The 26537-nt window shown below is 42.5% G+C and overlaps 2 protein-coding genes across 2 annotated transcripts; both read right to left on the bottom strand.

Moving 5' to 3' along the window:
- Window positions 1-81: 81 nt before the first annotated feature.
- On the bottom strand, window positions 82-1636 carry LOC110188287 (uncharacterized). Its single transcript, XM_020957984.2, has 2 exons — window positions 1423-1636; window positions 82-1362 (listed from the first exon to the last, which is right to left on the bottom strand). The coding sequence occupies exons 1-2, from the start codon at window positions 1492-1494 to the stop codon at window positions 235-237; spliced, it is 1200 nt and encodes a 399-aa protein (XP_020813643.2). The 5' UTR covers window positions 1495-1636; the 3' UTR covers window positions 82-234.
- Window positions 1637-3532: 1896 nt separating this feature from the next.
- thw (chitin-binding domain protein thawb) lies at window positions 3533-22185 on the bottom strand. Its single transcript, XM_086831851.1, has 6 exons — window positions 22093-22185; window positions 21245-21564; window positions 9663-9710; window positions 7492-7538; window positions 7161-7427; window positions 3533-7100 (listed from the first exon to the last, which is right to left on the bottom strand). The coding sequence occupies exons 2-6, from the start codon at window positions 21261-21263 to the stop codon at window positions 4026-4028; spliced, it is 3456 nt and encodes a 1151-aa protein (XP_086687977.1). The 5' UTR covers window positions 21264-21564; window positions 22093-22185; the 3' UTR covers window positions 3533-4025.
- Between the last annotated feature and the right edge of the window lie 4352 nt (window positions 22186-26537).

Below are 26537 nucleotides of genomic sequence, written 5' to 3'. Positions count from 1 at the left end.
AGGTTACCATTAAAGATGGCATTGCCTCTTCTTGCTTTTGTAGATAACTTTTCATTAAATGTTTTTTGTCAATGAGGTTTCTTGTAGTATATTTCAATGCTTGGGTTCTAAAACTAACCATAAGGGTCTATGCTCGGAGCTCCTAACAATTTAAAAAGAAGTTAAGCCTAGGATAACTAAATCTAATGCCATAAATCCGGGTACAAGTGCCAGGGGTCGGAGGTGTTGCGTCAACTATGCGGTGGAGCCACCACCGCGCTGCCGTTGCTGTCCAGCGCTGGCCGGTGGCAGATACTCTCGGTTTCCGCTGGCTTGGGGCTGTTGGCCGAAGGTAGCCAATGAGCTCTCGGGGAGTGTTCCAGCGGCGGTGGCCAGCAGACCGGCTGCAGCTGCCGTCGGTGCCAAACGATTTGTTCCACCCCCTGGGACAATGGCGGGCCGGAGGACGGCACCGGCACCGTAGGGACTCTGAGCCTGGACAGTGGGTGTGGGCGTAGCCGAGGGATACGAACCCCTTCCAGCATTGTAGCCAGCCACTTGAGTTGGAATTGCGGTGGCGCGAAGGGTTCCAGCTGTGGCAACAGGTGCTCCGAAGGCAGTTGTGGTAGCGGCACTCGGTCGATATGCGTTGGACTGTGTGGCCAAGTTGGAGCCACTTCGTTCGGAGTAGTCGTAGATGTAGGCGTTGTTGGCATATAAACTAGGTGCCGAGACGCAGTCATATTGATTCCACCACACACAGACCAGCGTCTCCTGGCTAAACACGGTGCCATTGGGACACAGGAAGGAGTACGTTCGGTTGAGGGCGCAGATGTGGAAAACCTGACACTGGGCTTCGATGTCAGCGTAATATCCGGGCAAGGCCTGCTGCAAACAGTCGAAATTCGTGCGTGGCACCTGGGCGTAAATGGGATAGTCCACTCCCGGCACACCCGGAATGGCTGAGTAGTCGCCATCGGCATCGCTGTAGTCTCCATTATCCGCACCCGTTGTCCCACTGGGAACTCGAATGGCAGAGCCGCCAGGTGCGTTGCCATACTGCGGCGTCTGTGGGCCGTAGGGACCACTACGTGAGGATGGCGATGGTATTCCTCCCGACGCAGGTCTCCTGGGCTGGCTAATAGTGTTACTCGGTCCCACTGCGGCAGGTGCACCAAATGCCGTGGTAGCCTGACCGCTGGGCGTAAAACCAACGGCGGGTGAGGGAAAGAGGCCCGCACCTCCATACGCAGTGGTGGCCGGAGCAGGGGTCAGTGGAAGAGCAGCCGCCGTGGGATATGGACCGGGGGTTAAGCGACCCCCAGCGGTGACTCCACCCACACTGGCCACCTCGGGACGGCCATAGTTATAGCCACTTTGAGCCTGTCACAAAAGGGTTTAAATAAATAAGGTATATTAGGGAGAAGCTCCCAAAGGACTCACCTGCACCTGTAACTGGGCCAGACCGCCACTCCAGAGCAGCACCAGAACTGGAAGAAACATACGGGCCAACATTAGCGCTTTCTAATCTTGTTGGTGTGTGTGTGTGTGTGTGTGCGCGTTTGTGTGCGGAATCTGGCGAAGATCTGCTCCGAGCTGTGGAACCGACAACGCACCAAATCGAAATGAACGCCTGGCCAGCCATCGAAGGCGGTGGTACCAAAGAGTTTCGCAGTCCCTATTAAGGCCAAGTACGTCGCGATTCTGGGCGCTGATAGTGCGGCCAAGACGTCTCTGCACTGCGATCTTTATTTATCAGCTTCCTACTCCTACTCCACCAGCACAGTGGTATGAAATCCATTCAATAAAAAAAAAGGAAACAAGCTTTGAGAAGACAAAGTTTATGTACCCAATTATAGGATAGTATCGAAAATCAATCATAACTAAGCTTCAAATGTCGACACATTGAATCGATATTTATTGATATTTTTATATGACAAAATTTTCGCAAATCAATTTTTTAAAAACTCATTACTAAGCAAAGAAATCATTAAATTCCATTCGGAAAGCTTTTCTATGTTAGTTTTTATAAGGTTAATAAATCTGCATACTCAATTTTAAATTTTAGAACATTAAAATTTTGGACAATTTTAATGAATTTTATATATTTATAATTTTATAAAATTTTCATATTTTGAAAAAATTTTTAAAATTTATTTTTCTATCGGACATGGCTTGATTGACTCGGCTATTGATGCTGAGCAAGAATATATATAATTTATAGGGTCGGAAATGACTCCTTCACACTATTACAAGCTTCTGACTAAAATTATAATGCCCTGCAAGGATATAGAAGTGAATCAATTTATGTTTTTTTTATACCAAAGACTATCAACATAAAGATGCAAAACGCTATACCATTTATGTGCACTCGAGAGGAATATACCTTTTAAGCTCAGCTCATTATGTGACAGCTTTATTTCTAGGGATATCAAAGTGAGTTCTGCATTTTCTAGACATTAAGTTACTTGAGGATAAGTTAAGTTTGGTTTCTTTTAAAAACAAGAACTCATCTTACCACTGTGGCAATTGCAACAATAACGCACCGCAACATCAATTGGCTGCCAAGAATTGCGGCAGACGACGGGCCAAAGGCAAGACGCATGCCTCGTAAATATGCAAGGCAGCAAAAACTTAGACAGACAGACGCCCCTCGAAAGGAAGTGGTAATAGTGATGAGGCGGACAGCCGATCGCTCGTCACTCTTGAGTTACGCGCCGTGTTAGATTGGGTTGGGGTTGGGTCTGGGTCAGCTCTAGATGCGGCTTGTTGGCCAACTTACCTGCCAAGACGCACGAGCAGCGCTGCAGCGTTGCCCCCTGCACTTGCATCATTGGAAAATATGATGGTTTCTCAACAAAGATATCCCTAAAATCCTTTTCTGTTAACACGACAATGTGCTGCTGCGAACTGTCCAAACCCTGAGAAACAACTGCAGGTCAACTTAGAACGCCGCTAGAATTTTATACCAGTTCCTCCGGCTGACTTGGATGCATCGCATCTTTTTGGAATATTTATGTGGCAGCTGGCCCGAAGAGCAGCGACAGTTCATCAGTTCGTTTGTGCTTGCGCTTTAGCAGATTTACGACCCTGGATTATCCATTGTTGTAGCGGCGTCCAGTTATCAGAATTCATCTATCAGCGCGACCCTACGTGACGTATACGTAATATAAGTTACGTATACGACGATCAATTCAATATTATGGCCATTTCAAGTGCAATGCAATCGCAATTCGATCCGGACTTGTCCTTGGGGCAGTAAATTCGATTTTCTTGCAAATGCATTCGCTAGCAATGACAAAAATATTTAAATTTCGACTGATTACACGGGTATTTTACGACTCTTGTGGGGCTCGACCTTACCTCAATGATTTATATTGGAGCCGGAAAATGGAGAAGCCATCGTTGCATTTGTGTCAAGGCGATGTCGGAGGCTTTGGGAATAGTTAAGTTGACTTAATGCCAGTATAGTAATGATTTAATCAGTTGACTAAACAATTGCAAGCCATCACCCATATATTTTCCAACTAAAAGAGCATTACGATCAATCTTATTTTGTATTTACGTTTATATGTACTTTATTAAGTTTAAATAAATATTTACAAACAGAGACAGCAAGACGTACACAGATTGTTCAAATAGATCGCTCCTACTGGATACTGAATGGAAAGAGTTCTCGTTCGCTAAGACTAAGCAGTAAGACACTAATTTAATACAACTCTCGATTAAACTTAAACGGAAGCCGCTTGGCTGGGCACCAGGAACAACCAAGTCGAGGAGAAGGAGTATTTCAGGGCTCTCATCGTTGAGTATTTCGTTTACATATTTACAAACTAATTGCGCAAATTGCATTGGCTAAACGAAGACAATTAACAAGTAACTGGTTCAAAGTCAAAATCAAAATCAAAAGGGATTAAATTAAGAGAAATCAAATTGAAATCGGGGAAGGGGGAAACTCAAGGAGGAGCTGGAGAGTGGAGTTGACTAAAGTTAGGCATTAACTCGCAAGGTTTCGTGCACCGCTAGGAACCGCCACCGCCCTCGCTCTACCGCCTGCTGCTGAACTTGGACGCCAGCGAATATAATGACTTGAGCAGCTCCAGGGCCCGCCGATCCGAGCTGACCTCCAGCAGGGGCGCCGTTGTCGTGGTGCCCTCCTCGAGCTCCTCGACGCGGATCTCGAACTTGGTGGTTTCCTCGTAACTGCCTGCCCCCAGCCCTGTTGTCGTGGTGGGCAGATCCGTTGTTGTCGTGTATCCCGGAGTGGTGCTGGTGAAGTACTCGCCACCGGAGGCGGCTCCGCCACGTCGGAAGGTGGTCACTGGGATGCGATTTGTTGTGGTGGTCAGTCGCTGCCTGGAGGTCTTTCCTCCGGCCGCCGTCTTGCTGTCAATGTCGATAAGGGCGTTCAGGAGATGCTTCCTGCTCCGTTCCAGCGCCTTTCCATTGTGGTCGTCACAGGTCTGGATGAGCAGCAGCAGGAGACTGAGTACCTGGCGATCATGCTCCGCCTTGGCCATCACATTCCGCAAGTGCAGTGCCTCCTGCTCGTTGAGTCCTCCAAATAGCTTGTTGGCTATCCTCTGCAGGCCGCTACTGGAGGGCAGGGCGTCCCTGGGAATATCGTAGCTCCGGAAGATGTCCTCCCACTCATAGCGAGATGGCGTAGGTGTGGTCACCCTATAGGCGAACGGTGAGGGTGTTGTCGATGTCGTTGTCGTGGCACTTGTGGTCGAAGTGCGCTGCTCCTTCATCAGACCATCGTTGATGGTCAGGGGATCCAGGAAATCAGTCTGCGATTTGAGAGCCCACGGGTGCTCGGTGGGCTTGTGGGTAGTCACTAGCTTCTGGGGCCTGGCATCCTTCAGCAGATCGTTACGGGACTTGACAAACGACTGAGTTTGCTGCTGCTGCAGGAATTCCTCTCCAGAGTCTTGACTTGGTGGCGCCAGCTCCCCCGAGAACTCCAGTTCCTGGCCTCGATTCGTACTGGCCTCGTAGAGCTCGGTGGTGGTGGAGTACTCTGGAGCTGGTGTGGAGTCGAATTTGTGATTGATCTCGGCGGCAATGCTGTTGGGTGTGGGCGTGGTCTGCTCGGGCAATCCCTTGGTGGGCAGATAGTACTTGGCCGTTCCATCGCTGAACAACGAGGGATCCGTTGTGGTCACCGGCCGGAAGTTGGGTGTGCTTGGGGGCTCCGTAGGTCGAGCTCGGGCAGCCAGTTCTGCACGGAAGGTAGCTGGGTTGTCCAAATAACTCGAGAGAGCGTTGGAGAAGATCTGAGCGATCTTGCGAGACTCTGGCTTCTCTGCCAAAGCACCAATTGTTGAACCTGTGCTACCGATCTGGGGGAACTGCTGGTACTTTGATCCCGACTCGTTCTGGGTTCCATTCGGTGGGTTGGAGAGCAGTCCAGCACTTATGTCTCCATCTCCAGCACCGCGTCCTTGGGCTGCCTTCAGGCCAAAGAGATTGCTGTACTTCTTGACAGTAGTGTCACTCAACAGGCTCTTTTTAATGTCATCGGCATTCTCACTAATGGCTGGAGGATTCTCGGAGGTGGTGAGCAGGGCAGTGGCATCCGATGGCTTGATTGTGGGTAGCGGTGGCTTCGCAGACAGTTTGGTCTTTACACCGGTCTTGTCCGTCTTATCCGACTTCACATTTGGATTACCCAATGCATTGCCGGTCTCATTATGTTCCTGAGCAAAGTACTTTGCCAGGGACACCAGGGCATCGGGACCTGAGGATGGCGGGATCTCCAGGCCAACTCGGGCCGGAGCTGCTGCCGCAGCATTCAATTCCACGTCCTCAAACTGATCCTTCAGCAGGTTCATGGTCTTCAGCATTTCCTGCACATTGCGATAGACGGATTCCTCCTTCACGGGATTGGGTGCGAACAAAAGGACATCTTCTCCGGCAGCGCCTGCCGCATTGCCCCTAGGAGACTTGCCGCTCTTGGGCAGATAGGTGGGTCCGCTGCTGGTCGCCGATGGAGGTGGAGTAGTTGGCAAATAGTCGCGACTCTCACTGGACTTGGCGGGCGGACGGTATTCGCCGGAACTGGCCACATCGTAGTGGTGCCTCATGCCAATAATCACTGGCTTATAGGTGCTGTCCAGTTCGATGCTGGCACTAGCAGTGGGCTTGACTTTAGGCGCCGCCGATGACTCCAGGAAGATACCTGAACTGGCTCCTCCAAAGCGGTTAGGATTAGGTGTCGTTGCCACATGGCCACCCTTGATGTAGTTCAGCTTTCCCTCCGTGCTCTTGGACTTCACCAAGCTGGGCACTGTGGGCGTGTACAATGGCGTGGATTTGCTGGGCTCCAGGCGACGGACAGTGGAGAAGCCTCCGACGTTGTAGTGTGGCGTGGTCTGCGGCACAGATCTAGTGGAGTGAGCCTCAAAAAACTCGGGTTTCTCCTTAAGCTGGATGGGAGTGGGCTTCTCCTTGGGCTGAACGGGAGCTGACTTCTCCTTCTCCTTGCTGTGCTCCTCGCTGCCACTGTAACGATGCTGACCCCTCTGGCCATTCCTGGCTCTCTCGGTGGAGACACCTCTCTCCTGGGAGGCAGCCGGAGTTCTTTGGCGTGAGGGTTTCAATACAGTCAGGTCGTCGTTGCTGTTGCGACTGGGATTACCTTGCTCCTTGTTGGCCCTTCGCTTTCCAGAGCCACTGACAAAGGAGGAACTTTCTGCGGTGATCTGGGTCTCATGGTCATTATTGTTGTTATCGATGCTGGGCAGAACCTTCCGCTTCTCTCCGGAAACATCATCAAAATCCACGCTCTCCACAGAGGCGGGTACATCCTCGGTGGAATCAATGCGTCTGTCGGGATTGGAACGAGGTCCAGATCTCGCCTGACCAGCAACAGGAGTAACCTTGGGCTTAATGTTTAATCCACCGCCCACAATGTTGAAGCCCTGAACAGGAACTGAGGGACGAACACGATGCACCCGCTGTTTGTTCAAGATCTCTGCACTTTCCGCATAGTAACCCGAGGAACCCAGACAGTTCACCTTGAACCACCAGTCGCAGGTGAGCTCGCTCTGCTGGAAGATTGTGCCATTTGGACATAGGAAGGAAATCTTGCGGCCCTCTTCGCAGATGTGGAAGACCTGGAAGACAAGGTTACATTAGGGGTATTTTATTTAACAATTTAAGATTGATATTTTTACCTGACAATCCGTTTCCATGTCGGCAAAGTAACCATTTCCATAGGAGCGACAGCTGAAGGAGGTCTTGGGAATGCGTGGATAGATGGGAAAATCTATGCCAGGCCGTCCCACTACTCCCTGGTATACCTCGTAATCCACATCCTCATCCGAGGCGCGCTTCTTCAGGTGGTGCTTGTGCTCATTGCAGTTCGTGTGCGCCTCATACCGCTCCTCCTCGAATTGAGTGGCCCCCGTTTGTTTGGCCAATATCCGAGCAGGAGTGCGGTACTATATATAGAAAAGATTATAATTAATAAATATAATATTCTGCCAGAGTTTGATTATAATTTACCTTTGATTCTGCGCTGGTTTGGCCCAGGAATGCTAGTACTAGCAGGGCTGTAATGTTACAAATTATTGATAAGTAAACTAATAATAAATTATTAAGAAATAAATGTTGATTTTTAAAGATTATAAAAGTATTTTAAAGAAGTATGACATTAATGAGAGTTTGGGTGTGAATTCCTTTATCCAGAATAGATTCATTTAAGTCTGTGGCCTGTCTAATTCGTTTTCTTTTTATTATTTACTAGTAATTATTTATTGAACTCTTCTCAACTATGCATTACCATTAATAATTACTGTCTTCAAGTTTTTTATAGCTATTTATTTAATGGAACTTCTTGACATCGCTTGTTAACAATTTAAGAGGAATTCGTTTAATGAAACTTTTCTGGCTACACCATAATTAGGTTTTTTTGTGAGAACATCTATTTGATTTTTTTGGCATTCTCTGGACAATCTCAACACAAAGCCAGGTTCCTCAACTTTTCAGGTTTCGATTCTTCGTTTAGAATGTCTTCTCAATGTCGGACAGCGAGGGAGACCTTGACTTTTCCATTCAACTTGGATGTCAGACACTGTCAAATTACGCAAGAAAACTTTGGCTACTGGGACTGTGACTGGGACTGGCTGGAAGTGACTGACCTCAGGCCCCCCCTAACTCCGAATGCAATAATTAAATTTTAAAGCATAAAAACAATTAAAGAAAGAAACAGAAATAAAAAGTCATGATGAACTGCGGCTTAAGTAGCTGCCGGACAGAGGAAGCTGAGGTCGCTGAGGAAGATGTCTCGGCTTTGCGAGGGGCGATTGAATAACCAAAAATAGCCGCTAGATTCAAGGCCCACTTGCAGTATAATCAAAGCGATTAAGTGAATCATCAGAGGAGGAGGAGTAGGAGACCGGGTATGGGCTGCTTTATTCAAATTAAACAATTGCCCATAATTTGTGCCCGCTGATTGGCGGCGAGCGGACTCAAAATCGAACGGTCGCCTCATCAAGTATACGCCATGAGTACTCGCATCAATTTCGAATCTGTCGATCCGCCACGTCTCTGGCCCCCAGTCCTCGATCGGGTTCGTGCCACTCACAGCGGGATGGTCCGCGGACTTAATTGAGAGGCGCTGTCGATGGGCGCGTAATTACTCACATACAGCAACGGCCATTGTGGGTTTTATTCGCCGCTCCGCCGGTCCGCGAGATGAGCTGTCACTTATGCCCGATCTGGCATCTGGGTCTCGGCCAACACGCCCGTCCTAATGAGCCGTTAAAAATGGCATTTCCCAGGCGTTCCACCGGCCAATCCATTAATTCAAATCAAAGTCACATTTAATCTGAATCTGAACTATGTTTTGTTATTTTTCTTTTTCTTTTCTATTTCTTTTTTGTCGCACGCCAAGTCACTCAACTAACAAAAAAAAAATAGAAAGATGGCTCACGCAACTGGCTAAGACAAAGGCGCATTAACGCAATATCGCCCACGCTTAGGGGCACACGCATAGCTTCACCGTTAGTTTGAGACTGATCTATGATGGGAAAATTATGAGCTGACAAGGTCAAGGATGCTGCCAATTCATAGAGTTGGTTTTTAGTTGGTCAAATTGCGTAAAACTTGATAAAGTTAATGAATTAATATTAAATAAATTAAGTTTATTATGTAGGGTATTTAAATTTTATTCAGAAGCTTGTAAACTGTAAAGTAGTCATTTCCGACCCTATAAATCATATATATTATTGATCAGCATTCAAAGCCGAATCGATCTAGCATTGTCCGGTCAAAAAATCGATTTTTCAAAATTTATCAAAATTTGAAAATTTTATAAGGGGCTACATCATTAAAATTGTCAAAAATTGGCAAAAATTTTAATTTTCTAAAACTAAAAATTGAGTATGCAGATTTATTAACCTTATAAAAACTAACATAGGAACGCTTTCCGAGTTGAAATTAATGAATTTTTGGCTTACTTATGAGATTTTTAAACTTTGATTTATCGACAACAATGATCATGTTCAAATATTGATTCAAAGATTTCGAATATATTAAGCTTATTTATAATAGATTTCCAAATCAATCCTACAATTCAATTTCAAACTACAAAGTTATTTTCTTTTCTTGTTTTAAGAATTAATTTCCCACAGAATCTCATTAAAATCGAATCATTATTGAACCTTTCGACTTACCGCATATGAAGCTGAGCTGCGTACACCGCATTTTGTATTTGGAATTGCCTGAAAAGATAAAGAGGGAAGCAGAAAGGCAAATGTTTAGCTAGTTAACAAAATTATGAATATTTATTGCACAAGATCGTGGGAGAAGCCCGAAAAGAAAGAAGCAGCGAAATAATTACTGCCAAAAACACGTACACGCCGCGCAGGCGCCTTATTGGGTAATGGAAATTATACAAAAATAGCGGCTGAAATAATAATAAATGTACTCGGGGGCTTGCACAAATCAACATCAGCATCAGTGCCGAGCAGAAGCACCAAAGAAGAGTTGTCAATGTGCCGAAGAAGACAAAGACTCTCAGCGATTGCATAATTCGGCGACGCCCACAGACGCATGCAGAAATTTACGACAGATCGTTAGATATATCCATATCTGCCCAGCCATACTAGGGGATAGTCAGATATGCAGATTCGGAGATTCGCAAATTTGAAGATTCGGAAATTCGCAGAGTGTGTGTACCACGGGGCGCATGCGCAATAAGTTATTACACTTTAGGCCAAGTTGGCTGCCCAGGAACAGCTGTCAGGCGCCAGGCCAGGAGCCCCTCAGTCACTCAGAGCCAGCCCAGTCGGAGCAGTCAGTAAGGCAGTCAGTCAGTTAGTCAGTCAGTCAATCCCCGGCAGACATTCACTTCGGAAAGAGCGAAAAAAGCCGGCTTCCGTCAGCTCATTTTTGCAGCTGTTGTCGCTGTTGTTGTTCCCGTAGTTTCTGCGTACTTTGCATAATTTCAAATAATTGTTTTAATTTGCACAACAGCAAACAATATCAAAACTTGGGGAGAGATCAGGGAGACCAACCAACCAACCGGCCTGGCCCGGTGACACTCTTTCAATTAAATCATTTTCAATGGGTTTTCGGGCAATTTGGTCGCCGTCAAGACAATAGATCGGTTTGGCTTTACGTAACGCGGCTGGCTATTTTCAATAACAATGCAAAATCGAACAGAATCTCGGGGAACATAAATTTAAATTGAAATTAGCTGCAGTTGATACTGGCTTTAATGCATTGTGTCTGCTGTGGATTCTTCTTCTTTGGTTGCCGAAATTGCTTTTTGTATTTAAATTAAGTTGATTGCCTTGGCAGCAGCGGCGTCACTGTTCTCGTCTTCGCTGTTTGCATAAAATATTCTCACACCTAAATTTAATTTCATCAAAATAACGTAATGTACACAAAGTATAATTGCCGCAGCAACGGTGACTGTGGTAATACTTGGGACAGCTTGGCATTAAAATTTAATAAAAATTGTAAATTAATTCGATTAACAAAGCACTTGGTTAAAGTTCAAGAGGTGCCCCGGTGCCTCGGTGTCTGCTGCACAAATCTTAATTTCAATTCACGATTCTCAATTTGCAATTACACGGCATCGAGAGTTTGTCATTGTCAAGGCTGTGCCAAAACGTCTTCGATTTGGCTTAAATGGCGTTTAGCTGGCCGAAGGTCAAATCGGATTGCATCAGTTGATAGAATTTATATAATGATTGCCTTTATAAATAACTGTTCATAAATTAGCATCGACCGCAAATTACTTCCTATCAGCGCATCCATTGGATGAAAATTAATCAAGCCGTTCACACAATAATTCATAAGAAAGCGAGGCAAGAAACTCAATCATCTCGCGCCTGAAAAATGCTCGACAACAACAATGACAAATAAGGAAGTTTCGCTGCTGAAAAAAAAAGAAATTGTCAACGCAGGTGTTGTGCCGACACCAAGAAAAAAATAATAATAATAAGCTAGCGCCAGTTAACAACCAGAGACTGAGGTTGCATTTTCCGCGCCATGCCGAGGGTCTTCGCCATCAAAAATTTCGGTTCCGCCTTCAACACATGCTCAGCGCTCGAGGGGATCGTATTGCTATGGGGGATTGGGATTGGAGACCGGGATCGGGGACTTGATGGAACTCCGAGACGGGATATGCCAAGGATCGATGCAGCCAGCGATTGCCCAGGTCGGTTTTGCCGCCTCGAGTGTGAGGCGTGAAGTGTGAGGAGTTCGAGGGGCGCACTCTCCGCATTGCAGCCAAATGTCTGTTAAATCGTTTTAACCTTTTTGTCAAGTTGCCGCTTAACCTTTACGGTTGCTGAGCTGACATGAAGGAAGCATTTGTTTTTTTCCGCAGCTTTTCTTGCTGCATTGTGTTGTGGCCAAGTGTTGAAACCCGCACAGACTGCAGAGCACAGAGTACAGAGCATTGTAGAAACTAAAGCAGCGCCAAGTGGCTGCCTTCTTGTGCTCCCTTGGACCACATGTCGTATACGTGTTATTTGAAGATTTGATTTATTTGTTTTGGCTGTTCGTGTTGCTGGATCTCAACTGCTTATCTTTGCCAGTTGCCTTGCACTGGCTCGTGTGTGGCCTTCTCCCACAAAGTCAGCGATGCTAAATCGTTTGTATTTCATTTTATTTGTAACTCGTGTGCACAGGCACCTTCAGCAACAAATAAAAATACAAAAACAGATAAGCTAAAAAGTGCAATAGAGGAAAATTTCACCTTTACCGAAATTCATTATGAAACGACAATCCTGTTGCGAAAAATTGCATAAAGTCAGCGCATCTTCAATCGAAACAGTGGACTGGGTAACATCTGAAACTTGATTGGGACTTTTTGTTTGCTTAGCTTAACTTAGCTTAGCGATTGGGAGTGCCATGCAGGTGCGGATGGATATGCTGGTCATTTAGCTAATGGTGGGAGAGAAATTATTTTGCGAAAAGGCCATTGGCATCCTTGGGAATTGATTATTACTTTGGCGAATCACGAACGGCCTTTGGAGATCTGGAAAGCCCACATGATTTGCACTCACTTATAGAAGGCAAATTAGTTCTGTATACTTATATAAAGACATATAATTGATTTAAGAACTCAAATGTATTCAATTCAATGTTCTGGAAATTCCGAAATTAATCTATATCTTCTTTTTAGATATAATCTCCTCACATTATTCCAGTTTCCTGCCTGAGTCATTTGTTTCTTCATCGCTAATCTTTGACTTAAGCTAATTTTATGCAAATTTCTCATAATTAATCACCGAAACGCTACCAACATTTTGCTATACATCTCAATAGGTTCTACAGCGATGATATTTCAACGAAACCAAAGCCGAAACTAAAACAAAACCAAATTAAAATGATAAACATTTTAAATGGCAACGCATAGTGGTCTCTGCTTGAGCTTTTCGGTTTTATAAACTGTGTGAAAAATGTCATTATAAATGCATAAAACTTAAAGCCAAGCAAATCACTTGGCTCTGGCTATGTTTCCCAGGCAAAAATGTTTTGAAAGTGCCCAGCTCCAGGCTGGCCCATTGTGCATTTTGTTTATTTATTTTTACAGCAGATTTGGCAAGACAAATTTGTTTGCTTTTGTTTATATACTTTTTTCTTTCCTAAAAAGCCTTACGAGGCGGAGCAATTAAAGCCATATTTTATATTGGCACATCCGAGCAGATTAAGATCAGTTTTCGGGATTGCCCCAAATGATTCCCATTGTGGTGCTCATTTTGGGACTTATTTCTCTATTTTCTTGGACTTTCCTAGTCCCATAAATCACTCAAATGATGTGCGTTTTAATATTTGCATAATGTCTCTTCTTGGGGCCAGTACAAATACTCATAATTGGATTACTGAACAAATATTTGGCGCTGTCTCTGCTCAGGTACCTGCATCTCCGCTTCGAATGGCAGATGTTATGCGATGGCATGAGAAATGGGTCGGGACCTGAGTCTGACTTGGAAATAAACATATATCATAAACTGATTTGAGATAGGAAGAGTATATAGTAGAGGGGATGAAATAATAGTGGTAATTATAATAATTATGAAATTATAGTAAATTAGAAGAGCTTGTGGTCTTTATACAAATAAAATATGTTGGCATTATAATTTATGGTTCAAATTGTATCTATACTTTAAGAGTTAATTTATATATTATACTTTTCGAGTAAGTAATGGTTAAGAATCTGTAAAAATTTTCTGTATGATTAATATATTTTTGCAGGTTATTATAATTTTAGTCAGATTCTTTTAACCATCATTAAATGCAGTACGCTTTTGTTAACGCTTTAAAAACTACCACAGAACAGTTTTCTGAATTAAAATTTATACATTTTTCGCTTAATTATTAAGTTTGAAAAACACTGATTATTTTTAAAAAATGCCTATTTGTTATACCTTTTTGCTGGCTATTAGTATTAACCAGAAGTTTATAACACAATGAAGGAATCATTTCCGACCCTACAAACCATATATATTCTTGATCAGAATCAACACCTGAATCGACCTTGCCATGTCCGGTCAAAAAAAAATTTTGAAATTTTTTCGAAAATTTGAAAATTTTATAAGGGGTTACATCATTAAAATTGTCAAAAATTGGCAAAAAATTTAGTTTTTTAAATTTAAAAACTAAGTATGCAGATTTGTTAACCCAATAAAAACTAGCACAGAACATGCTTTCCGAATTGAAATTAATGCATTTTTGGCTTAGTTATGAAAGGTTGAAAATTCTAACTTTTGTTCCTAAACTTGACTTCCCGAATTTAATTTAACTTCCTTTCTTGTTTATAAATACAATACCGTTGTAATTTCTATTCTCATACCCGCTACTGTCCTCATATATATTTCAAACCTAAAGCTTGTGACATTCTACTGAGCAAATAATTCATTAATCATAATTCGCTCGATCGAAAAAATATGATTTTTGTGAAACAAATGACTGTTTTTGTGACATTTTGTATGTCTGACAATTAATCACTAAATTATATGTTCAAGTATCCCCTTGTATCGTGCCTTAAAGCTCAGTCGGGCACGCGGAACAATCACGAAAAATTCCAAGTGTGAATATGCGTCAGCCGAGACAGACAGACAGACAGACAGAGAGAGACATGTAAATTTTGCAATAACGAGACTTTTTGTTAAACACATTTTTTAAGCTACGAAAGACGCCTCGCAGATTCGGCAGATAGCTGGGGAAGTGGAGGCGGCCAGACGACGCCGCATCGTCTGATGGTGCTGCCTTTGGTGCCCCATGCTCCATGATGCACTGACCTACGTGTCGCTGATGCACCCAGACATGAGTGTGGCAGCAATTATTGCCGCCGCTGCCTTTGTTATTCTTGCGGCAACCTCACAGTTTTTGGGGCCCCAAAGTACCCCAAGGGGGCGCGGCATGGCGGTTGCATTTCATAGCCGCCAGAGTTCGACGTGCTAATAGATTTTGAGGTCAAATGCAATCATTTTGGCCAGTGCTGCTGGCCATTTTTTTTTCTCTTTCCACCTCTGATACAATTTTCGGCCGCTTTTTGCCCAAGAATTCTTGTGCATTTCCGTGCCGCACTTTTTGTGCCTGCCGCCACTCATTTGCAATTTGTGTAGCTTTAAACGAAGAAGCGAGGAACGAAATACTTGGGCAAAAAAACCAAAAATACTGGAGGCATGGCAAAGTCACTTTGACGCTTCGTGGCAGCCGCCTGTCAACTGTTTCACACTTGGCCAAGAGGCACTGGCTCTGGCTCTGGCTCCAGCTTCGACCGCCCATCGAGAGCGAACTCGAAGCTGGGAGATGATGATGCCTAGGCTTAAATGGAACTCAATTTGTTCGGACCCAGGCGAATTGCCGGCGATTTGTAAAGCGGCGCACAACATTTAGCGCCAAATGCAAAGATGATGATGATTTCCACTTTTTCCCCGGTCATTTGCAGACCGATGCGCCCCAGCAACTCTTCATGCAAGAGCTGCCCCAGGGCGGGAACTGCCATTGGCATCCCGCCGATGTTTTCGGAACCTGGCTGGCCCATTCCTTTGGGGCAGTGCTACTTAATTATCGGTTAGACATATTTTGGGTTGTTTACACTCAGTGGATAGCCGAAAAAACACTGTTTGCCAGCGCCCTGGATCATAAAGAGCTGTTGTAATAACGAGAGCACCACTCACGCCGCAGTTAACCCGTTGTTATGCCATTAAAATCGCCAAGGTAATTGCAGAGTTTGGGGTTACGGCGGCATAACGAGCAGCTAAGCCGGCGGCCCTTTACCGGAAGCTGCAACTACTTAATCCGAATTCGGGGCTCTGAGAATTCAAATCCGGAATTAGCATATAATTCCAATCCTCTACGCATATCGAATATCTCTCATCACAGAATATGCAAGTTTTCGTGGTGGTTTATGTGGCGCATTTATCAAATGGAACGATAATGGTCAATAAAAATCTTAAATCCAACTGGAAATGATGTTAATGACTATACCCGACTATAAAAATAACAAAATCAAACAAATTTCAGAATAAAAACAAAAGACTCAGGCCACAAACTTGATTTCAAGAAATTCAACAAAACATCTCTGATTCATATACTAGTTGAGGCTTGCCAAGTTAACTGTACAATCAATGCGGGTAATTGACCAGAGTCGTTAAAAATAATGTTCGAGAATCTAAATACAACTCCAAGTCGCACTCTAAATAATATATGTATATATTAAAACAGGTTGCCCCAAGCACATTGTTTATTTTGTGAAAGTAAATATGTGTGTCCCATATATTACCCGTACAATCTTCGGCCTGAAGATGAACTCGACTCAATCCGGTTTGATTCAACCCATAGTGCCAATCGGCCAGTTCCTGTATTGCCTCCTTCAGATCCGCCAATTCGCTGTGTCACCCATCGAATGTACGCGGAAATTAATCCCCCCGCCGATGCTCACATAACAATTGAGTTGTCACCCAGAAGATATATAACTTTCGGCGGGATGTGCAAAGTTTTCTTCGGTAATAGCCAAAAAAAAAGCGTTAAAATATCAAAAGATAACAATTGAAAATGCCGCCCAGCCAGTTTCAATTGATGATATGAGGCAATCCGCTGGCAAGCGCAATTTATGACAGCCGCAGGCGGCATCAGACCCACCGGCAGCAGCAGTTGCAGTTGCAGCAGCTAAACCAGTAGCACCAACCGCCAACAACTGGCAATTAATAAGTAATTGAGGCAGTTGCCACAGCAACAGCAGCAGCAACTGTGTTGCACCCTCGGATTCGTTCTTTTGTTCGCCCAGCATCCAGATACCATATCAGGCATATTTGGGTCAGCAGTGTGTTCGTTATCAGGGCGTTGTGTATTTATGTCACCTGGTTAAATAATCATCTCTCTCGGCTTAATTATTGCCACAGTCAGTCAGTGGGGCTCTGTGGCTTTTCTTTTGCTGCGCTTTTCCTCCTCGTCGTGATGGCCTTTCCGAGATTGCATCCAACAACGCCACATACTCCACTGCTGATGGCTGGTGGGGCCACGAAGATGCGAATTAGTTGCTTATTGTTTGGCGTAATTGTTTCTTGTTTGCCACGTAAATGAAAGTCACTTTTGATTTGGACTTTGTTATTATTCCATTTTCGTATACAGATCTGCGGTGTCAGTGTGGCGGAAAATGAAAAAAGTTCAAGCGGAAATCACTGGGAAAATTAGATTTTTGTTTACTCTTGCAGTCCGCAGAGGTAACGTAATCCGCAGTCGTATTAAGTTAATCATGGCGATAAGTTCATAACTCATAACACGATTCTGGATCCAAACAAAAGACTCAGGTAACGAACTTGACTTTGGCACGACAAGAAAAATGTTTTTTGTGGTCGTTTTTGTTTTTTTCTTTGCCATTTTGTAAGCGACAACAAGTTTCCGAAAATATCAAAGTGTTTTTTGTTTGTGCTTGGTGTTTTTATATTTTTATCGTGGCAAACATGATTATGACTGCTGAAAGCTCTTGTCATTTGGTTGCCTTCGCGCGCTTGATTGTGCTTAAAAATATCAAACAATATCGAAGAATTGAATGCGGAATTTGTTTCTGACTCTTTTTGATTTATTGATTCGATTTTGTGGCACTCTCAGGCCCAATACGATGTGAGGTAGGAGGCGTCTCTAATTGGTTGTCAGCCGTTGGAATTGTATTCTCTGGTGCTTGATATCGATACCAATTTGTGTGAATGTTGCCTACTTAAGTAGTGGCCTAATAGACGATTATTGACACTTTATTCTTGTCGATTTTTATACGTAATGCGAGTTCAGAGGCACCGCCAATGGTATTGGTGGGAACTATGCATTGGCTGTCATAATAATTTTAATAGCTCGCCGGATTCTAGCCTTGGCCGACACCTTCTTAAAAAACCCATTAGTGTCTTCATAATTCATATGGCTTTTAACATATGAATCACGCTGCCACCGGAGAACAACCAGTTTTTACGATCGTGATCGATAAATGCGCATCCTTAGCGCGAGCCACAAAATGATGTCACTCGACCGAATTAGATCCTTGGTTAAGAGGTAAACAAACACTAAAGTGAGGCAAATATGCTGGGAATCAAGTTTTTGACTGTAAAATAGCGAATTAATTATCTTAAGATATCGGTGAGTTGATATGCGTAGAAAGAAAGCCCCTTCCCCATCCCTCCATTTGAGAAACTTGTTCTGAGGCTTCGATCATTCTTCATTGTTTGTTCAAAATTTGAATGGGGGTATATTGTTAATTGAGATTATTAGGTATTAAAAGCAAAATTTTATGTATTTCACCTTGTGTTCGAACTTTAAATTAAACAAGTCGCTTTGATATCGGGGCTTCGTTCAGCTCCCAAAATAAATTCGTTTGCCTTAAAACCCAGTGGCCATCTTGGGTCACTCTTCTCCATGACGTTCACCTTAGACCATGCACATCGAAATGCCAGCCCTAAAACGGCCCAAAACGGACTGCGTCGTGCCATGGAGGTCAGTCAGCATCTTGGCCTGACATTTAGCCTGCCGCCTTTGCTGGCCATATATCAAGTTGGTGGCGGCGCTATATAGCCACGGCTATGACTATATCTTTGTGGATGGATGGAGCGTGGTGTCCATTAAATGCCTGGCAATCGCTACGCAATTCGCAACGCACGTGTGTCTTGATGAACGAGCCGCACAGATTGTGGCGGCAAATGTTTCAGAATGCTGGCATTTAGTTGTTAAGTGGCTATATAATGATAATATTTAGGATTGTGATGTAATTGAGCGTTTTACGCATGCTAGCAAATAACTATGATTAGGAGAAGACTTGATGCGGCATTAGGGTGATAAATTATGGTTAAGCTTGGTGTTTCAACACTTTAGCTCTATCGATAAAGTACCGTTGCAAAATCCACACAATTGGCTCTGAAAGTTCAAGTTCGGTTGGATTTTTTGTTTTGTTCACGAAAAAAAGAGTGACAAATGGGTTATTTATGGCTCAAGTGCACTTGGCTGACATTTGGCCAAATGACAATAACGGTTAGCTGAAAAAGGTGATGTTTTTATTTACGATCTTGGCTGTAAAAGACGTTGCAAGTTCGTTGTCAAAGTCTTTCGTTTTTTACTGCCAAAACAAACCCTCAGATCTGCGGCCAAGCGATGATGATGAATCTTATTATAAACGCGAGGAAAAACCCGAACAAAGTCCGCCTAGAATATGTTGAAATCTCCGTAGAAAAAAACATGGAAAACATGTACATTATTTACACTTCATTAATCACCCAAGATGGGCCACAGAAAAAAAAGCAGCGAACGAACAACAACATCAACAATTGTTGGATTGTTTTTGTTTTGTTTGTTTTGCGTCTATAGGGAATCGCGCCAGATACTTTTACTCGCAGTATCTTTCGGATGCGGCTCATTGGCTTTTCAGCGAAGCGCACGCAGCGCCAGTTAACGCATCAACACTTGAGACGAGACTCCGACTACGAAAATCCCTAACAACTACAGCCACTTTAGTTGCTGGAGGGGAATCCTCCTTTTTTAAGGTATTGTTGCTTGAATGACTTTTTAATTTATTTGCCATTTCTTTTGCTGGCAACGTTAATGAGCAGACCAGACCAGACCCGAACAGGCCAGACAAGACCAGACCCGACCAGGCTATAGACCCGGCTAAGGCTCTCGCATTTTGAACTTTTATCTGTCGGCCAACATCTGCAGACAACAAACGGGCAAAAATTATATTGTACTATAGCATTTTGTTACATTTGAGGCAGCCCTGGGTTTTGTTTTGTATTCATTCGTACTTTATCTGGGCTTTATTTTCGCCTGCCTTCGGCTCGTCTCCCCGGTCAACTTTAACCTCCTGCCACATAAAGCAAAAAAGCGGGTCCCTTTCTCCGCCCCAGCTGCCCGCTTGTGTGTGGGTGTGTGTGTGTGATGTGAAAGACGGTTAAGTCACACATTTGGCCTAAATTTGTCTTTTCTTTTAGCCTGGCTTTTCTTTTGTTCATTTGCGCCACGAGACCTGCCCGTAGAAGAAAACGAAACTGTGGCACCTCTTGACATTTAAGGCACATTTCCTAATTCCTGCACTACTTTCGGGTCCGAGTTGCTTACCCCGTAATCACTGAGCTGAGCACCACCAATTGAAATTATCTAACACAAAAATGTTGCAGCTGCATTTTCTATTTAATTTTTGTTGTTTTGTATTTTTTTTCAAACTTTGGGCCAGCCCCCTCCCAAGGGTTTATTCTGATTTAAGCGGCTACTGCTGCCGTTCATCCTTGAACTGTGTGCTCAGCTCAGATCCAAGATTCGTTAATAACAATGCCAAGAGCCGAGGCAACAACTATTGTGGTTGCAGAATATTTTGCAACACTAAATTTATGCAGTAAAAAATTAGAAAACCAACCAAAAGAAGCTGAAAAAAAACATGAAAATAAATTGAAATGCATGCCGGCAATTTTGAGGCTTTTGCATGGCTTTTAATTGCTGTATCTATTCATCTAAGCCAGCCAACAATTTGCAAATTAATCATCAGGCCTCAGGCCAAATTGAAGATTTATGGAAATTGTTAGTCATTTAATTTGCTTAGAACCAATTAATATTTACGTTGGTCATGAGAAATACAAGAAGCCTCAGCTAAGGCTGTTTTCTTTAATGGTTATTACTTTTGATTCATTTGATTGGCCAACTTGATTAAGTTATTAGTTTAAATGGAGACTGAGTTTAATATTCAAACAGACTTGATGAAGTTTTAAATGTTTTTTTTTTATTAACTATAATATTTTCCTGTAATTATTGTATTATTTTTGTATTTATGTAGGTTCAAATTTTATTTTAAAAATATATTTCCTAGTTCTTCCGCCTCGAAATCAATTCTTTTATAAGGGGTTTTTGGATTTTTCAAGGATTCAGAACTTTATGCTTATATTTTCTCCAAGTGAATTATAATCAAAGAGTTTATTTACTTTTATTTTCATCGATCTTAGTAAAGATGCAAGTGGGTCTTGCATAACTCACTAGAGTTACCATAAAATGGCCTCTCCATTATGAAGCCAACGCATTGACATTTTACCAGCCTCTTGGCCGACTCGCTGACTGGCCAAAAGCAGCAACAAAATTACGTAGGAAATGTATGCAATAAATCTAAGTAAGATGATGCTTTGTGAAAGGCAACACACATCAGTTTTGTTGTATTTTTTTTTTTTCATTTATCCAATCATGCGTGCAAAATGCGTTTGGCATTTTATTAAGTAGAAGCCTCACATGCTGTCGAAATATTCTAAGATTCTTCTTGGCCCGGCCAACTCACCTTTAAGCGGCAACTTCATTATTGGCAGTGCTCTGAATGTCAGATTTGTGGAGCAGTAGCACTCGGCTGAGTCGGTGGTAACTGTGGCAGCAACTCAATCTTCCACAGCTTCCTTTTTTTTTGCTTTCGGTTTCGTGATTGAAGTAATATGGAGGTTTCGCCGCCAACTTATTTATGACAAAGTTTTCCGCTCTCCTTTAGCTTTTTGTTGTTTTCGGTTTTTCTTGTGAATATTACTTAAATTGTTGCATATTTTCGTTATTGTTGTTGTTGATGTTGTCTCACTATGCTCGATTATTTGGTTTATTATTTGTTATGGGCTAGAGAGGAATTGTAATGCACAGATATCACGATTTAGTTGATGTTTTCGGTGGCAGCAAAGAAATCACTTCAAGTTGTTCATTAAGACGAAGCTCAAGTTTGGCAATCCGAAAGCGAATCAAGTGAATTGATATAATTTTATGAGTAATATCAGATTTTGGGCAAGTTCAAAGCAAGAAAAAGAGCATTCAAATTGATTAGATTACAAAATATTTACAAACTCCAACATGAAGTGATATTTTCTAAGCTTTATTTAGTACATTTTTCAGGTTGCTTTAAAGTTTGTCAAAGTTTTTAGCTCCTTGGAAAGTAAATATAAGGTTTTTAATTATATTGAATTTCCAATTTGAAACATTTTAATCCTTGGAACTCCACTATTCACAAATTGTTCCTACAAAAGGGTAGTTAAAACTCCTTTAAAATATCAAAAAATATCTCCTAAAATCAATCACTACAGAGTTTCAAGTATCAAACACTTTATGATCACTTTAGGTTTCTTCAACACTTTAGAGGGTTTTTGAAAATACAATTTGAGCCAGAGCCAGACGAACAGAAGACGTCTTCACCCGTACGATATTCACATTTGAATGTTTCAATTGGCAAATGCGGCGTCCAACTTTAGTAGACTCGAAGCTTTGCCTCGCAAAAACGCTCGCAAAGCCACTGCAAAGACAGCAATCACAGCTTTAACAGCAAAGGCAAAGCCGAGGCGGACCAACTTGCCGCCCCAGCGAAGATCGCTGCTGCTGCCACATCTTCCTCAATTCCCAAAGAAGCCGAAGATGCCAAAGGCAGCCAGCAAACACAAAACAAATGCAGACTGTCTTTGCAACCGGTCCAGCGATCAGCTGATCGCTGTTAGCTTGGAGCTTGGGAGAAGAGCTGGGGATCCGAAGACAAGAGCATAGTCTTCGGCTCCCGAAGCTCGTAACATCCAAACGATCGGTACAGAAAAGCTTAACAGCTCTGTTAAAAGTGTTATTTTGGGAATTTAACCATTTCATCTTGGGGGGAAGTTAAGGGTATTATTTGGAGATTATTAATCTGTAGATTCATAAAGAGTCTTCAGCTTACATGAGCTTATATATTCCCTTTTAGATAAAAGCAAAGCAATAATTTTATCTTAGTTACTTGGAAACAATTAAATATTAAATCAAACTTGTGTCATCGTATAATTTAATAATTTAATCTTAAGGAACTTTATGGGTATTATTTGGAGATGCTTCATCTGTAGATTTATAAAGCTTACCAGAACTTATATATTTTCTTTTATATTTTAACAAAGCATCTCGGTTACTTTGAAACAATTGAATATTTAATCAATATTTGACTGCGTAAGCAATAAGTAAAGTTTGTTTTAAATAATTATAAAGATTCTTTTATTTTTTATTCATAATTTAAAGGTATTTATTCATGCATTTAATTATGTCATAATTAAAATATTAAAAATGTATTACGAAGACAAGGGCGCACTTCAAAGGAACCCTTGTATAAGTCGACATATCCAAATAATATTTTTGCTTAAGTGATTGAATAAATAATAAATTATTATAAATCATTATATACAAAAGTGACCTAAATCTACTTCTTTATAATGAACAAATTTAGTAATCAAAAAATAAAAACTTGGTATATTAAATAACAATTTATATTTACCCCATATAAACAATTCCGAAACCTCTTTCCTTTCCATTACTGACACTAATCACCATAAAAAATCGCAAATGCAATAAGCCCTTAAGGGGGCTATAACCACTCAAAGGATTAACCTCCTTAGCGCCATTTTCCATAAATTGCATTAAATGTTGCACACAATCAGCTAAAGTCGATTTCAATCAATCAGCAAGATGACAATTTGAAAATCCATCACCAGTTAATGAGGAAGGGGAAGCACTTGTAGGGTTTTTCAAGCTGGGAACTAAGACTCTGGGGAGGATTGGAGTGGAGTAGAGTGAGTTGGTGAGTCTTCGGATCGGTGGATCGATCGCTCGTGGAAGGCATAACAAACAAAATCGCAAATTAAAGATTCGAAATGCTCGCAGTGACGACTTTTTGACTCGAGGCGTTTCTGGTTCCTCGTTTCTGGGCTCCAAATTTTGCTTCTATTTTCTTGCCAAGAGAGAGAGACAATGGGCCGAAAAGGGTAGACAGCTGAGCTGAGGAGTTGACAGTGGACAGTTTTTATTATGATTTTGGGGCAGCTCCAACTCCTGTTGTTAGTTGCATAATATTTTGTTTGATTTTGCGCTGCCTCTCTGGCTCTGCACCACACGAAGCCAGAGATGCAGATGGCGATTCATTGGGCCTGCGATTATGGATTCGAATTTGGATTCGCTGCAGCAGCCAACAACAACAACAACAGCTAACAACAAAATATGCCCAAAATAATGGCAGTCGCGAAATTTCCCACGAATCTCCCAGCCAAGGGGCATCATCGCTACCCATCCAGCCGGCATTGGATCATCAACTATTGGAGGCGGTTCATGTAAAAATTAACTTGGGATTCTATTCAAAATCAGAAGTGATGGTCGTAATCACCCGCCGGTTGGCGCTTCTGCCTGCCTTAACGTGATTTTAATGGCCAAATTCTGAGTGCTTCTTGCCACAACTCCTTTCCATTATTATTAGTTATTGACAATGCCATGAAGATGACATTGAGTTTGCGTTTGTTCTCATTAGAAACGGCATGGCGAGTGGCATGCAACAATAATGAATTGCTCAATTGATAATTTACTGGAGATTTATAGGTTTTAGAAGTATTAATCGAGGCATTTAATTAGGCCTTGATTTTAAGCAGAGTGTTTTATCATAAATGCAAGATGCATGAATAGTTTTGAAATTATAAAAACAATGAGTTTATACTTAATTAGTAGTCTAATAAACATATATATAAATGTATAAGAATTTATAGTATAAATACTGGTGATTCCCTGTATAATTTTAATCTACGAACTGGAGATCCTAGAGCATCCACCTGGAATCCCCTAAAGATGCATTTAGTTTCAATCGATTTAAGATAGTTCCAAGTATAAGAACCTTAAAAAAATATTCCCTTTTTTATATGTTTAAAAGGATGATCATTCTCATTTCCAAAACTAATTCTGTCTTGCAAACACAATAAAACACCAATTTAATTGGAATGCACACACAATTCACAAACACTCCCTTGGGTGCAAACTTAGAGCATGTTGGGCAACAACCTTAAAAGGTCGTCTGTTCATTTTGTGGAACACTCGGTCGGTGAGGGGGGCAAAGTGTCAAATCATTGTAGAAGTATCTAAGAAGCCATCTAGCCTATATTTAACCCCAAACTATCCATCACAGAAGCATGGATGGTGGTGGGGATTTGCCTTTGCCTTTTTTGTGGATTGAAAAACCATTTAACTGCCGTTAATTTTAACGCCCGTTTTCTATGCCAGCCCAGTTAGATTGCCACATAGACCCCCATAGCAGCCGGAGCTGAAAACAAAAGCGAGAAGCAGCCGAAATACGTAATGCAAGCGATAATTATTGCCTACAGGCCCAGGCCCAGGCCCAAGTCCGGACCCCCAAAAACGTCTCCAGACACCAAGAGAGAGGTAGAGAAGATGAAGTCGAAGCCAAAGCCGAAAAGCCCGAAAATACAACAGAAGCCGCCGTGGTCTAGTCTTGGCTCTGGGGTCGTGTAGATGATTGAAAAGCGAAGAAGATTTGCATAGAAACGTGCGATTTTCGCCATGGCTAACAGGCCCCTGGGCCCCGATCTTCTCACCGGAGCCAAAGTATCTGCCAGATACTTTGCCACATGCGGCACTCTGTCAACGTGCTCACGGTCTGAGAACCGAGAACTGAGCGTACCCCTTGCCTTCAATTACTCATCCATTCATGCCGTCAAGTCCGTCCGTCATTCATTCAGCTTTCGGCTGCAACAATTTGTTGATTTAATTGTTATGTTTTTTTCCCCCCCATTTTCTTTTGGGAATCTCTGTCTGATATCTAGGCGCGGCATTTTTCTTTGGATAATTTGCTCACATTCTTGGCCCTTATGCGGCAGCATGCGAGTCTTTTTTGCCGAAATTATGTTGTTTTGTCGAGGCTGATTTTGAAATTTTTTCTTTCGACTCGACCCGAATTTGTCAAGATCAATGGTGGAGATAACCCCATGATTAATGCTCGGGAGTTATGCCTTTTGGTAGCTTTGATAAATGCTTTGGTTTTTTGGATTTTGTAGAGCATTTGAATATGTTTACCTTTTGGGTATTTCTTTGCTAATCTTCTCGATCAAAGTCCTTGAAAGGTTCTCAGATTATATACATATATCTGGGGAAAATCTAAAGTGGTATTTGTGTTTAAAACACTTTTAAAATTCTTTACTTAAATATATTTCTATATAATTAAAAACCATGACATTAATATATGGTCTCTCCTTTATCTGGCAAGCCAGAAATAAATTAAGTTGAATCAGCCAATACAATAAGGTTAGTTAGCCAACCTGTTGGCCAGGCCAGAACTCTGTTTATATCTTTTTTATAATACTAAGTGCATCATCGCCCATGGAATGTTAACTAAACCAGATAGGCGAGTGAAAGAAAAGTGATTATATTGCCTAAAATCCAAGCTTGTCTCTGATTTTGGGGCCGCAATTTATCTCCCCCGACAACTGAACAAACGAAAGTGATATCTTTGCCTTCGAACTGGGCAGACAATTGTGTGCTAATGATGAAAGACAACCGGGATGGCCACCGGAGAAGCGAGTGAGCGAGTGCATGGATATTTATGGCCAGGCCTGTGTCAAAGTGCCAGAGCGGGATATAATATGGTCACGGATCGTCGAGGATCGCCGGGGATCACAGATCCCAGATGCAAATGACATAGAAAAAATTTGATATTTTTTATTGAGCATTTTTTACAAACTGCACAACAAACCGCAGGGCATGACCTCCGCTCCTCAGCCACGAAAACCGACGACTAACTCGAGCTCGGGCTCATCCAC

Source organism: Drosophila serrata, unplaced genomic scaffold (genome assembly GCF_035046125.1).
Source record: "Drosophila serrata isolate PLE 108 unplaced genomic scaffold, ASM3504612v1 contig_241, whole genome shotgun sequence".
Lineage (NCBI taxonomy): Eukaryota > Metazoa > Arthropoda > Insecta > Diptera > Drosophilidae > Drosophila > Drosophila serrata.
Note: the sequence above shows the minus strand (reverse complement) of the source record. Positions and strands in the feature narration are given on the sequence as shown.